At 33.2% G+C, this 15,141-nt stretch overlaps 1 protein-coding gene across 1 annotated transcript; it reads right to left on the minus strand.

The window, feature by feature from the left end:
• Nucleotides 1-721: 721 nt before the first annotated feature.
• On the minus strand, nucleotides 722-14,666 carry LOC143225752 (uncharacterized). Its single transcript, XM_076455694.1, has 3 exons — nucleotides 14,160-14,666; nucleotides 11,490-11,589; nucleotides 722-4,351 (listed from the first exon to the last, which is right to left on the minus strand). The coding sequence occupies exons 2-3, from the start codon at nucleotides 11,511-11,513 to the stop codon at nucleotides 3,941-3,943; spliced, it is 435 nt and encodes a 144-aa protein (XP_076311809.1). The 5' UTR covers nucleotides 11,514-11,589; nucleotides 14,160-14,666; the 3' UTR covers nucleotides 722-3,940.
• Nucleotides 14,667-15,141: the final 475 nt, after the last annotated feature.

A 15,141-nucleotide genomic window follows, 5' to 3' on the forward strand; every position in this document is an offset into this window, starting at 1 on the left:
GCACTATTCCTGTTTCTAAATAGGTGAAACCTCGTATAATATGCATTTCGAAAATGTATAAATATACCTTAACAAAATGTATTAAATTTTGAGGTGCAAGAAATGGAGATGGATTATATGTTTTCTCAGTCTCCTTGTACAAAAATATTAAAATTAAATATTTTTACGTTTTCTTTGAAAGATGGCAGCACATTTCATACTTGTTAGAACAAATTTTCTGTTCATTGCTTATTAAAACTTCATTATTTATTGTCTGAAGAAATAAGTAAACGTTTGTTAATCAGAAGTAAAACCTTTTTATACACTAGGTTGTATAAAACGAGTCTTAAAACCGACTTCTAACTGCAAAAAAAAGTCTAGGTTCGATCAAGTATTTCGTTTTTTTGAATTTGAATTCAGTTTCAAATGTTACCCGGTGGACTCAGCGGATAGATCAATGTGGCTCAAATATAACTGGTCTGCTAGAATATGGTGATACAGAATCACTTCTACACAATATTGTTAAACACAAAATTACTTGTTTTAATAATTAACTGAAAAATATTGATTTGACTGTAAGAAATATGTATTTTGTTACAGAGTCTTTCTAATGGCGACATTTTCTATACATACAGAATATATGCCGAGACTATAATGTTTTAAGCCACTCAACTAACAACATTCAAGCACTTTTTTGTGTAGAATATATTTTTATTATTTTATTTTTAAATAATTTGAGTTACAAATGTTTCAGTAAATATATCCACACTACAACGTTTCAATTCATTGATGTTACAACGTTCTGATATTTTACAAAAAACACAGTCAAAACTCTAACGTTTCAATTCATTCTCTTTGCAACATTCCAGTATTGTATATTCAGAATATATCCATTCTATAATATTTTATTTCACTCATGTTACAGTGGTTTAGTATTTTACATAGCGAATAAATTTTAACTCTAATGTTTGAATTAATTATCCTTGCAATATTCCAGTATTTCACATTCGTATTATATTCATTCAATAATATTCGAATAAGTTTGGTTTGGTTTGTTTGGAATTTCGCGCAAAGCTACACGAGGGCTATCTGCGCTAGCCTTCCCTAAATGAGCAGTGTAAGACTAGAGAGAAGGCAGCTAGTCATCACCACTCACCGCCAACTCTTGGGCTACTCTTTTACCAAAGAATATTGTGATTGATCGCACATTATAACGCACCCACGACTGAGAGAGCGAGCATGTTTGGTGTGAGGGATTAGAACCCGCAACCCTCAGATTACGAATCGAGTGCCTTATCCACCTGGCCATGCAGGGCCTAATATTCGAATACATTAAGATAACAACGTTTCATTATTTTATATACATAATATATCTTTATTTTGGTTTTTGAAGTAATTTTACCTACATTGTTCAGACACTTTTCGTGTATAATATATCTAATCAAAAACACCCTTAGTACGAAAACAAAATTGGCGGCCAAGCTGGTAGCCACACTTATAGCACGGATGCTCAGCTTGGGGCATGATGGTGAGTAAGATAAAATATGCAACTTAGATAACTAACGAATAAATACTTGCTGTAAAACTATTACCAATGTTATAAGTGTAGCTACCAGTTTGGCCGCCAATTTTGATTTAATTTATTTAAGTCAATAATATTACGTGAAGCTAAGTTTTCTTTAATAAGAAAAAAAATTGCAAAATTTACAAATTTGTGCTTAAAAATTGGCAATGAATAATAACCTTCCACCCGTACGATTCTTTTGAAAAGTTGAGTTAGAAACTGCTACTCTAATTTCCTTGGTCTAACCAATACTTGCGTAGCTGCATTGCCTTCACCCTATAGTTTTGTTACTGTTGATCAGCCATCTATAACCAAATTTACAAAAAACTAAAAACTGTTCCATTTTACGCTTAGGTGAAGCTGTAGTAAAAACATTATACCGATAGCTCGAGTGATTCTTTGTGTCACATTTGCTTGCACAATATTTCTGCTCAACTTTAAGAAGTGTTTATTGAATGACTTTGCAGTTGTGGCATATATTTAGACCAACATTTTGTTTCGAATAAAAAAAAATGTGAAATTCAATCAAAATTGGAGATTTTATATCTCATGTATTTCTTAATAAATTGCGTGGAAATTTCATATTTGAAGTAAGGGCTCAGTAGAACACATCCACTGAAAATATGTAATAGTTTGAGCTACCACAGTCTGAGCTGTAAAATGTGGAAAATCGCTAAACTATCACTTCCGTTAATAACAGCACACAGTGTGTCTTGATCTGTACTTTAGTATTATAAAGTACTAAAATTATAGTGCCCCATTATTTTACCTACATAAGATATTTACAGTGTTATTTAAAGACATTGGAGGGATACCACTCAAATAGATTTTTTCCTCACATAATTATGTTATGTTATATATCATTAACATTTTGTAATAATACTTTCATGCGAGCTAGCCTTTCTCACACATAAAACAAACGTGTTTTAAATATATAACCCAACATATGAGATTGACGGGTTCATGTCGTATTGACTTGCACATACTTAATTATTTCATATATTAGTTAGTTCTAAATCGTAGTTTATAATAAAAAACACATCGTACTAGACATTATTTTCAACCTTCCTTACCGTATAGATGACAGACGTAAAATGGTTTATTTTTAAGTAGCTTAATCTTTTTACCTGCTGGACAAATAAAATTAATTAACCTCTATAGTTGTGAAAGACGTAATAATTTTGCTTTATTCACATAACTCTTGAACAATATTGTACCAAATATGTCAGGTCTACTTTTAAATATTGACTCACTTAAGTGTACAGGACCATAAATCTTGACTGATGTAACTGGACAGTACCTTGTGAATGTGTTGACGAGAAATATTTTAAAATTTGGCCAACTTAACTGAACAGTACCATATCAATACGTCGAGAAGTCAGTTTTTAAATCTTAACGGTTGTAATTGAGCAGCACCACAGAAATGGGTGAACGAGTAATTTTCAAAATCGCAACTGATGATACTGAACTGTGTCTTATAAATGTTCTCAGTCTTCCTTTAATTTTATACGAGAATAACTCAGCAACACTACACGAATGTATATAATGTGCTGCTACTTCTTTGCCAGCGTAAGTGAACAACGCCCTGCGATTGCCCAGAACACTTATTTACATCTTAGCTCATTTACCCGCAGATCATCACGTGATTATCTGCAACTTTGTTTTTAATACAAACCAATGAAACTTAATAATTTTATACAAATTCAATGAACGAAGTAAGTGATTCAGCATTGCTTAGTCCACACATAGTTTTGTTATATTCACAGAAAGTTTAGTCCTTCAATCACAAATAACAATCAATGATAATCAAATAGCTTATCAAGAAAACAGTTAATACAGCATAAACTTCAAAACATTTATGTTTTGTCTGGCATGCAACGAGTTGGTTGTATCCTTAAAAGCTTTTACTCTTTTCCTGTTTCTGAGATGAACATAAACACAAATATAACTTGTATCTATTATAATATTAAACTATATTATTGTCCAACCCCGATGATTGTAGTAATTTCAAACAGAGATTCAGAAGGTTGTTAGCCGGTTATACTTAGAAGTTATACATTTGGTAGAAAATCATGTACATTAAAAACATGTGAAAAACAAATACCTTATTTTTAATGCAAACACGAACTGAAAGTTCATTAGAGTATTAACAGGGGAAAATGTTTTGAATAAACTTTTAAAACTTTACTCTACACGCTTAATAAGGGAACTGAATTCTTTCCAAGTTTTACGTAATCAGGATTACTTCAAAAAAAGGTTATCAGCTGTAAAGAAAATACTATTGCCATCTGGTGTTTAATAGTGCTACTAAATATAATTCTAAGATATGTCAGATCAATACCAGATAAGATAAAGTTCATAGTTCTGAAAATAAAACAGATATGCTGTAAAATAATTTCACAGTATGCTGTGTGATAAGATCTGTGTTAGTTGGGCCGCATTCAATGCATGAAAATCGACGGTAGATGGAACTTCACTCGAATTTTGCTGTTGACCTACACGTTTCGACTTTCTCCAAGTGATGTAAAATACTGCAGTCCCAATAGCAGCAAAGAAGTAACCAACTATCAATGCAATTATTCCATTAATTAACATAGGATTTCCATCTGTGTCTGAAGATATGTGTACTGTAAAACTCAACGCCAAACATATGTATCCCACTGTCACCCATATCACAGCAAAGATGAAAAAGAAGAGAATGAACTTCGATGTGACTATACAACTAACCCTTTTGCCGTTTTTATATAAAATTCCATATCCAGCTGATGAGTACACAACGACAGTCTTTTCATCTATTCGTATCAGCACCTAAAAAAAATCACTGCATATTAAAAACTATTATAATTCTATATTCATCCAACAGAAACACAAGTAATGATGAAATAGAAAGATTGGTTAAATTATCAGCCTTACCTGGTTTCCAACAGCCTCAATTGAAAACTTTCAGTCTCACCAAGTAAGTAACAGCCTCGGTACAAGACTGACAGTTTCACCTACTAACTAATAACTTAAATTGAAGATTGGAAGCCCATGCAGTAATCGCAAACATGGGCTAAAGACTAACAACTTTATTTCTTGACCAACGATTTGCAGCCCCAGTTAAGTACTAAAATTTTATCTCATGTCCAGCAACTTCAAAAGAAAAACCTCGTTAGAGGGCTAAAAGTGTCACATCATTACACGAAACCTCACTTAAAATATTAAAAGCCTCACGGGATGACCAGTATCTTCTCTTGAAAACTAAAAATATCTCATTGTGATGAATAAACTCTTTTAAAACCTAGGAGTATTCCTTGATTACCAATAATCTCGCTTTAAGACTAACATTTTCACCTAATGATTTGCTACCTCAAGAAATGATAAGCATTCTAAATTATATAGACTAAGACTTGCAAAAATAAACGTCACTAAATAGTATACGAAAACAAACAATAAGCATTTCTATACAAGAATATGGTATAAAATATGGAACAAAGCAATCTATCGTTTGTTTGTTTAGAATTTCTCGCACAGCTACACGAGAGCTATTTGCGCTAGTTATCCCTAATTTTGCAGTGTAAGATTAGAGGGAAGGCAGCTAGTCATCACCGTACACTGCCAACTCTTAAGTTGCTCTGTTATCAACGACTAGTATTATTGACGATCACATTATAATGCTAAGACGGCTGAAAGCACGGGCATGTTTATTGAGACGGGGATTCGAGTTTCCAACCCTCAGTTTACTACTCGAGTGCCCCTAACCACCTGGCCATGCCGAGCCCAAAGCAAACTGACACAAATCTGTTTGTTTTTGACAGATATAGCTTAAGATGACATTAATTTATTTATTCAATCTTTGTTAGAAATCAAATTGAAGAAGAAAAATTTTGTAGAAATTTAATTACTCTTATACTAACGTATACATTTAAGTTTGTTTAATGTGAATAGTTCTGAATTTCGGAGCAGGCGAGCAGCGTTCGAACTCGTGCAATAATACAAAATACTCATCAAAATTGAAGCTTCGGGTACATTGTTATAGCAATAGTCAATTTCTAAGCATGTGAGGTAGGGTGTTACTGACTGACTGCCTTTCCTCGAGCCATTAGTTCAACATTTAAGTTGATGGCAGATAGTTTTAGAGTAACTTTGCCATAAATACAAAATACAACTAGATGCTTAGTATTTTAAAAGGAAAGTAAAATATATGATTTCTTAAACCATCCAAAACAAGAAAAAAACATCGAATTTTCTATGCAAAAAAGCATAATTAAACGTAATCTGTTAAAGGTGAGGGAAAGTACATATTCTAAGAATACAACTACATTAAATTACGTTTTAACCATTAAATGAATTAAGTTAAAATTATAATTTTAAAGAAAAAAGTATAAAATCTACCACGAATAAGTAAACGTAGATTTATTTTAACATTTAACTACTCCACAACTATCATAAACTCTATGATCGAGTATTTCAGTAATGTTATAAAATCCCGACAGAATGGTATTATTCAACAACACAGACAATATGTTTTTCAGGATGTTCTCTGATTTCCAAACACTATAGATTTTGTGGTTCAGGATTATTTGAGTAGTTAAGATTTCAGTGCTGTCTACCTAATGATATCAGATAACACAGAGCATATGGGTGAGTACGTTATTTTAAAATAATTGCAAATATCCAAATTATCATGTCACGTAACAACTAAACTTGAAACAAAGTCGTGGTAGAACAGGATGTATCAAAATAACATTTGGACATTGTTTTCCGTTTCGTCAGTAGTGTGCTGTCATTGAAAATCGATCGTTTTTAAGGAAAATATGTAGTAACTCTTCTGACACAAAATATTCACACACTCACATTATAAAGAAGTGTTCAGTTCGTGAATGTAGACTACGTGGACGCATTTATCGGAATTGGAAGATAACGAAATGAGTTTCGATTTGTCTTGAATTTCGCCCAAAGCTACTCGAGAGCTATCTGGGCTAGCCGTCCCTAATTTAGCAGTGTAAGACTAGAGGGAAGACAACTAGTCATCACCACCCATCGCTTACTCTTGGGCTACTCTTTTACGAACGAATAGTGGGATTGACCGTAACATTATAACGCTTCCACGGCTGAAATGGCAAGCACGTTTAGTGTGACGAGGATTCGGACCCGCGACCCTCAGATTACAAATCAGGTGCCTATCCACTTGGCCATGCCGAGCCTAACGGAATGAGTCATATCTATCCAGCTTCAGACATAACCTCCCATTAAATCATCGCTTATCTCAAGCAACTGGTGTATGAAAAGGGTAGGTATGGTATTTCATAAAGTTACATAACGATACAGCCATCAGGCCCTTCAGTGGCACAGCAGTATGTCTACGGACTTATGTCTCTAGAAACCGGTTTTCAATACCCGTGGTTGGCAAAGCACAAATAGCCCTTTGCGTAGCTTTGTGCTTAACTACTAAAACCAATCTAGGCACCAGACTGAACTGTCGAAATGGGTGGTGTGGAACCGATTTATTCGTGCAATAGATAAATTATAGAAAACAAGGAGGAAGAATTAGTGTGTTGTGGAGATGACAGCCTCAATACGAAGTCTTTTCAAAAGAAAACTATGCCACAGAGCTACAGTCGTCAGATAGAACAGCAGTTTGGTGAAAAAGTAAAGTTTAAATTATCGTATTCTACTTCTGTATCGTGTATTCCAAATTTACAATTATTTCAAACTCTATAATTATTAAGTGTTAAGCCACTTATTATGTGTGCTTGTCATCAGAACGCTTACGTCTTTCTAGAAACTATTCCCCGTTGCTTAACCTGCTGAGACGAAACGTCATTTATGATGTTAGGAGACTCCTATGTTCCATTCCTAAGCGAAACAGAGTGAAGAAAAGTATTCTGAACATTCGTCTGTTTCGTAAGTGAAACATTATATGCCAAATTTGAGTGCAATGTAAGTCCAGCTTTCTGCTAGTCATTGAAACTGGCAGATTGTGTTTGGCTTTGTTCTTTGTTTCACAGCAACGATAAACTTTATGAACATTGCAAATACAATTTGTTCTTTCCGCTATTAACTGCTTCAATACTACACATTCTGTAACTAAGGGTTATTGGATTTAAAATTTCTCCAACAAAAAGATGATTTTATGATACTGTTGCCTCTTTTATTTATTACAATCGAATCTCAGGTTCAGTGATTTTCTAAAAAAGCGTGACTTTAATATTTTGTTATACATTATTAAAGTCAGGTAAACAATCTAGTCAGAAGTGAGTGATTCTGGAGTTCTGTCAACCATTAGAATAAAAAATATGTTATTGAAATATGTTATCTGGGCAATAATAATAGACTTTCTAAATTAGGTTTATTTCACTTCTGTGTTTTATTGCTGCCCAACAGAACAATAGCAATCTTTACAGATATTTCGTCTTCCCAAGTATAGAACAGGACTATATCCCTGAGTTTTACTTCACTAACATGCACAGTTACGACAGAAAGTGTTCTTACCCCTGCGTCTCAAGTGGTTTGTGCTCATAACTCAAAAGGTATCACGATTAGGCTAATAGAAGTATAGTATATTATAAATATTATACTAACACACATCTACATAAATCTTTATTTAAATTAAATGACAAATAAACTGTTTATAAACAAATAACCAAAACCAGGAGGAACAGAAAGTGTTCATACATTTCAGAACGTGTGAAAAAATTGATATTCCCGTAAAATTTTGTTTAGTTTGGCGAATAAACTACGTTATACCATTCCAGAACTAGACACTAGGTTCATAATTATTGGAATTTAACCAACAAAAAATGTACTTCCGGCAATTTAGCGCCGTCTCCGTCATTATCCGCTTGGTCATCATGGCGAACAGGAAACAACTATCCAGTGATTTAAAAAACCGAATTATTGTAAAATACAAGACTCGTGTGTCTCTTTCCGGTATTGCTACACAACTTAATGTGTCAAAATCTACTGTTCAAAGCATAATTGCCAAAATTAGGCTTACAGGATCAACTGCTAACCTCCCTCGTTCTGGACGCCCCACCGAAATTCCAGAGAGAACCAAGGGGAAAGTTCTCAGAGAAGTTAGTAGGAACCCTCGTTTAACACGTAATAACATATAGAAATTGGTAAGAGAAACTGGGGTTGAAGTAAGCACCTTTACAGTTACGAACATGTTACACTCTTCTGGGTTCAAAGCATGCCGTCCTCGTAGAACTCCATATTTAAAGCCTGTTTATTTAGAAGCACGATTGAGGTATGCAAGAAAGCATGTAGGTAAACCTATTGAAAGAGTATTCTTTGGTCAGACGAGACTTAAATCGAGCTTTTCAGCCACAATGATGTTCGCTATATTTTCCGTAAGAAGGGGGAACGAAATCTTCCAAAGAACACCGTCCCTACAGTTAAACACGGAGGTGGCTCGATCATGCTATGGGGTTCCTTCAGCTTTTCCAGTGTAGGCAGCCTTCACCGCGTCAACGGAATCATGAAAAAAGAAAAGTACGTTGATATATTAGGCACTTATATCGAGAATGATGCTCCGAAACTGCGGCTTGGGCGTCGTTGGATCTACCAGCTCGACAATGACCCTAAGCACACATCGAAATATGTGCATTTCTGGTTGCAGAGGAACCATATAAGCGTTCTGGAGTGGCCATCGCAGTCACCCGATTTCAACCCAATTGAAAACGTTTGGCATAAGTTGAAGACCAGGGTTCATCAGCGTCATCTGAAAAACTTGCAAGAGTTGGAGGCCTTCTGTGAAGAATAATGGAAAACAAATACCAGTCGAGTACTGTCAAACGATCATGGAGGGCTATGAGGAGAGATTGCGCCAAGTAATTCACCTGAAAGGCTACACAACTGACCATTAAATTAGACGCACGAACATTTTCTGCCTCTCCTATGTTTATAAACAGTTCATTCGTCGTTCATTTTACATAAAAATTTATGTAGATGTGTGTTAGTATAATATTTATAATATATCATACTTTCATTATCCTAATTGTGATACGTTTTTAAGTTATGAGGAAAAAACTACTCACGACGAACGGGTACGAACACTTTCTGTCGTAACTGTAAGTCAGTTAATGAATGCCACTTTTTTCCCCATTAATCTGTTACTCAAGTGATACTCTTACTCTTACTGTTGTAACTGTAACTGTAGTGATAATTTTGTTACCACAAGAGTGTATCTAGTATTGTTACTCATAATTGCCAAAAATATATATAGTTAACATATTTTCTGCTTCATTTGTTCTGCAACCACTGTAGTCAAAGTAGCATGTAACTCCATTATTCTGTCATTCATCGCTACAAACAAGATATTTTGAAACATTTATTTTTTTAACGAGTGCCATGAATTCTGTGACAGAGATTTAATTGGTTAACACCTCACCCCAATTTTGTACAAATAATGTGTCTTTTACATTACGATCTGTTTCACAATTAAAATGAATTCCGTGACCGAGCCATATTTAAATAACCCCAGAGTTTTTTAGGTCAGACTAGATATTTTTGACACTGTTGGCTGCTTCATAGTTGCCAAAACTCCTATAATTGGGAGTTATTTGAATAATGATTGTGTTTTTAAAGCAGACTGGAAGTTTTGAAACTCTAGCTTGTTTCACAATTACAATGTGCTCTGTGTGATGCTGGTGCTGCGTTATTTATAAGAGCAACCAACACAAATTTACACTGTTTGTTTTATTCACATTAGAATTTATGATAAAAATTTTAAAACAGTATTCAACAAGAAATAATGCTTTATAATGAGAACGAACAACATATTCTTTTAACGCTGTTGTTTGCTTCACAAGATGACTAGAAATTATCTAAGATATATGTATATATATATGTGTATTTTTCAATTTTTTATTGCTTACCGTTATTTGAACGTGGTAACACAATCGTAAATTTCACGCAATGACGTTACACTTAAAAATTTTCCCATCTGTTACTTTAGAATTGCTCCCCACTAGTACAGCGGTAAGACTACGAATTTACAACGCTAAAATCAGTGGCTCGGTTCCACTCGGTGGATAGCCCGATGTGACTTTGCTATAAGAAAACACACACATACTTTCGAATTTCTCATTAATCTTATCCTCAATGTTGCCTTAGGTATTCTTTCTCGGCGTTTATGAAAAATATTAGACGTTTTCATAAATTTGTAATATCCCGGTTTCTTACCGGCTTTTTCGATATGTGTATATGCGCAGCATTATTTGAGGTCGTTAAGACTTCTAACATGGCTCTTTCGGTTTCAATCTTAAAATATAACCCAAATTTTAATTACGCCCAATCTGTTTTGAAGTTACCGGAAATGTATAAAATTGTTTAAAAGTTTACAAAAGCTTCTATTACAGTACAATAAAACGTATTTGGTATTTCACGACATAAACCTCTTCGGTGAATCAGCAGGCTTACAACATATTTTAAATAATGAAACAAGTTAAGATGAATATTTCCTACAACAAACCTCATGAAACATAATATTATGTTATGCATCTGTATGCCTCCCCAAAAAAATGCAATGCATTTTTATTTATTACGGTACATAAGATGTTATAACGACATAGCCTTATCAGAAGTTGATTACTTTTGAAATATTACACTTTAATAAGACTGATTAAGTTTACCTCAAATGTTTTGTTTCTTTCAGAATTTTCACGTTTTTAACTTTGAACAGTCTGTTTTCTGTAAACAAAAAATGAATAGTTTGCAGAGATTACGTTCTGGTTACTCCGTACCTTTTAAATAATTCTTTTCCGGAGATTGGAGTACAATGTGCGTCTTTTCTACCTAGACATTAGTCTTTCTACCAGGTAATCCACATTATGCAGAGAATGGAGGAGATAACTTCGTTTATTTGTGATCTACACTAGTGCATTCAAAACGGTTTGATATAATACTCTTCTATGGTTTGACACCAATATGAAAAACAACTTCTCGGAAATTGTTGACTTACCTTTCTTCGGCTTCGTCGTGGCATATTTCAACAAAAAGGAAAATTCAAAATCTGACTTCCCTGTAACGTGCTTATATTTTTTCAGCTTTTCGAAAGAAACCTGAAAGTTAACGTAAAAATGGTAGTGAAATAATTTGTAAGAAAAAATACAATAGATGAACATTTTTAAACTTATATTTTACCCACGGAACCATAAATGCACGCATTTCACAAAATTAGCAAAACTTGTATGTATATTATGTTTATATAAATGAAAAGTGATATATGATGTATGAGATCCTGAACATATTAAAAATGTAAGTTATAACAGTCACATTAACATAACAAATATATGACAGTAGTAATAACGCTTCTAAAAAAACATGTGGTAGTGACTTATATACTTTGAAGATAGACAAGTGAGTAGCATTAACACTTTGAAAAGCGAAACTTTTTCGGGCATTAATATTTATTAAATAGACGCAAACGTAACTTTAACATTTCAAAAGGAACAGATAATTATGACATTACTTGGATACGAATATATATTGATTACATTATTACTTTGGAGATACATACGACAGTGGTATCTTTTCATTGCACGAATGCGTGACAATGGCATACACTCAAATAAGGATATAATAGTGGTATTATATCATCAGAGAAAGCTATAGTAATGACAAACATTTATTCGGAAAGATACGACAATTACATCAACATATTTAAAAGACAAATATGACAGAACTTTTAACATACTTTAGAAAAGATAAGAGAATGGTATTAATAAAGATTTCATTAGGCACATCACTTTTGAAAATGTGTAACATATCGAGGAGTTAATCTAATAGACCACAATCATGTGACTCCAATGGAGCCATCTCTGTGTGGTGCTTCAATTATCGATCAGCAACTTAGCACGTTGTTGCTCCTAGCAACGAACCTTATACATCAATGAAAATATAAACGAAAAGACAACGTATTTAAATGTTGTTCCATCTTCTATAAGCTACGTATACAACACATATATTGTACGTGAATCTGAATTTTATAAATTGGATGTCAGTCTTACCAGAGGGATTGTTTCCTGTCATGGTGTGGTATTATTTTCGTGATCTATAATGTTCTATTGCCACACCGTATCTACGCTTTTGTTATTTATCTAGTTTACATGACTTTTCTAACAAAACTTATATAAACTGTCTAGCAAATTGTATATAGTAGTAAATATCGTTTTAAACAGTAAAATAAATTGTGTTGTTAACTGTCATTAACTTTCTCGTGAATAAAGCGGATGATTTGAAAGGCTACAAAATAGGAAATAAAATCCTTCATAAAAAATGTTAAAAAGTCGTAGTTTGTAATAAAGTTAAACTCGTTGTAAATGTTATCATGACACTAAGTTATATATTATAGTTTAGTTACAGCAAAAGCTTAGTACCAAAGAAATCATAAAACGTAATCAAACAATGTAGTAAGAAACAAAGTAAATAATTTTTACAAAACTTTATAAGACACAATATAAAAATACAGCAAAGAAACATGTTGTGGCAAATGTTTCGTAAAATAACATTCATAAAACATTTGCCACAACATGTTCTTTTGCTGTATTGTTAGATTGTGTCTTATATAGTTTCGCAAAATAACATTCATAAAACGTAATCAAACAATGTAGTAAAGAAACAAAGTAAATAATTTTTACAAAACTTTATAAGACACAATCTAACAATACAGCAAAAGAACATGTTGTGGCAAATGTTTCGTAAAATAACATTCATAAAACTTAATCAAACAATGTAGTAAAAAAATAAGTTAAAATAAATGTTTCTTACAACAAATCTCATAAGAGAAAATCTAACAATACAGTGAAGAAACAAGTCGTGGTAAATGTTTGGGAAAAATAAACAAAACGAAGTTGAATAATGAATTAAAGTAACAAGTCGCCCTAAATATTCTTAAAACGGGTTAAGTACCTCTTTTTAGGTTTTCTGTATAGAATTAGCTTGATTACTTTACAGGATAATTTCTAATTCTGACTACAGAGATAATTTACATGAAATTTTATTGATATGTAAAGTACAGATACCAATTTTAATAAAGATTTTACTCTAGACATATACTGAAATGAACTAAAATATTGTAGATAAATTATAGTTTTAGTAACTGTTTCATACTGCGTTGGTTTGTTTTTATGGACAAGAAGTTGAAGTAGTTTACCATGAACTTACATTACCATTTATAGAAACTAAACACAAGGAAAGTGTAGCTGAAAATATACACTTTTATGCAGTCTTTTAAAACGCCTTCAGTTACGGACGTCCATTTAAAAAGTTCATTTCTGTGATGTAATAAGAGTTCCATTTTAATTTCATTTACCAATCAAAGTGTATCTCTAGTTCCACTTATTAATAAAATACAGCTCCTATTTTACACTGGTTCTGATTGTTAATAAAATACAGCACCTGTTTTATATATTTAAAAAGGTGACAGCTCTGCTTAGAATAAATACCTGGGTTTTCTAATTCGATTTTTTTATTTGGATATAATAACGTGGTATAGATCAATTAATATTTCATTCTGTCTAAGTGTTCAGTAAACATGTAAAAAAAATTATATTTCGTTTCATACTGAAGCTACATTTCTATAGATTTTAAACGTACTTATATATAAGTTCTTACTAATGAACCTACTCACTTCTACAACTTTTTGTATATTCTACAGGCCTACTTTTAGGTGCTCGGACTGTGAATAAGTGAGTTCAACGTTCACGTCTTATTGCTACAAAAAACATGCTAGTGTGGCAGTCAGATTTCACTAGCTGGTTAGACGATAGTATTCGAAGAACCGACGAGTTGACGATTGGTACTTTTGACTAATAGCTTCCTCTCTATATTTTTCAGTTCAGAAGTAATGTCATCTATGCACCGACAGTGTTTAAGTAGACTTGTGTGGACAGGTCTAAAACAGACTTTCAAGCATCGTATGTCGAACTACGTATTCTACAAAAACAACGCTAAAACACCCTAGCTTTTAAGCTGATGTGTAAAGCAATAAAAATATCACATCATAATATTCCAGAATCCAAGCCTCAATAAACCAACAGAAACACTGAAGTTGCTTTAACTATACGATAGGGAAGTATGTTTGTTTGAGGCTCATGAGCTCTAAAATATACCTCGTGCAAACGTTGTCGACACTTTGTGATCCCAGATCAATAAACAGAAGTAGAATACTTTGAACTTATGCTGACTCTAACGTTGTTGTTTACAGCTGGCCCTCGTGTACCTGTTACGTCTCGCTACTAATTACCACAATTTATTTCTGTGATCACTGCAAACATTTTCCAAGAAGGAAATTGTACAGATGGTTATTTCGTATTATTACTGTCCGTGTTTGTGTACGAAGAAACGTCGTTTCCAAAGTCATTTGTTAAATTTTTGACACAAAACAATATTTCACTTTTTTTTTTTCTACGACTACTGCAAAAAATTTATAAGACGAAAACTGACCATGTCGTTACTGCGAATATTTCTGTACAACGATGAATGTAGAGTTCGTTATTCCTGTAATTGCTTTCTGGGATTTTAAAACATGGTACCTGGTGTTTCTGTCATTAGTGTCTGTGTACGAACATAGCAGCAACAGACTAGGGGGAAGTCAGCTGTTCATCACCACC

Source organism: Tachypleus tridentatus, chromosome 9 (genome assembly GCF_004210375.1).
Source record: "Tachypleus tridentatus isolate NWPU-2018 chromosome 9, ASM421037v1, whole genome shotgun sequence".
NCBI classification, from domain to species: domain Eukaryota; kingdom Metazoa; phylum Arthropoda; class Merostomata; order Xiphosura; family Limulidae; genus Tachypleus; species Tachypleus tridentatus.

Coding starts and splice junctions, on each gene's coding strand:
- LOC143225752 (XM_076455694.1), bottom strand. CDS start 11,513: ATGCCACGACGAAGCCGAAGAAAG. Junction 4,352..11,489: donor CACGACGAAGCCGAAGAAAG/GTAAGTCAACAA, acceptor GATTTTTTTTAG/GTGCTGATACGAATAGATGA.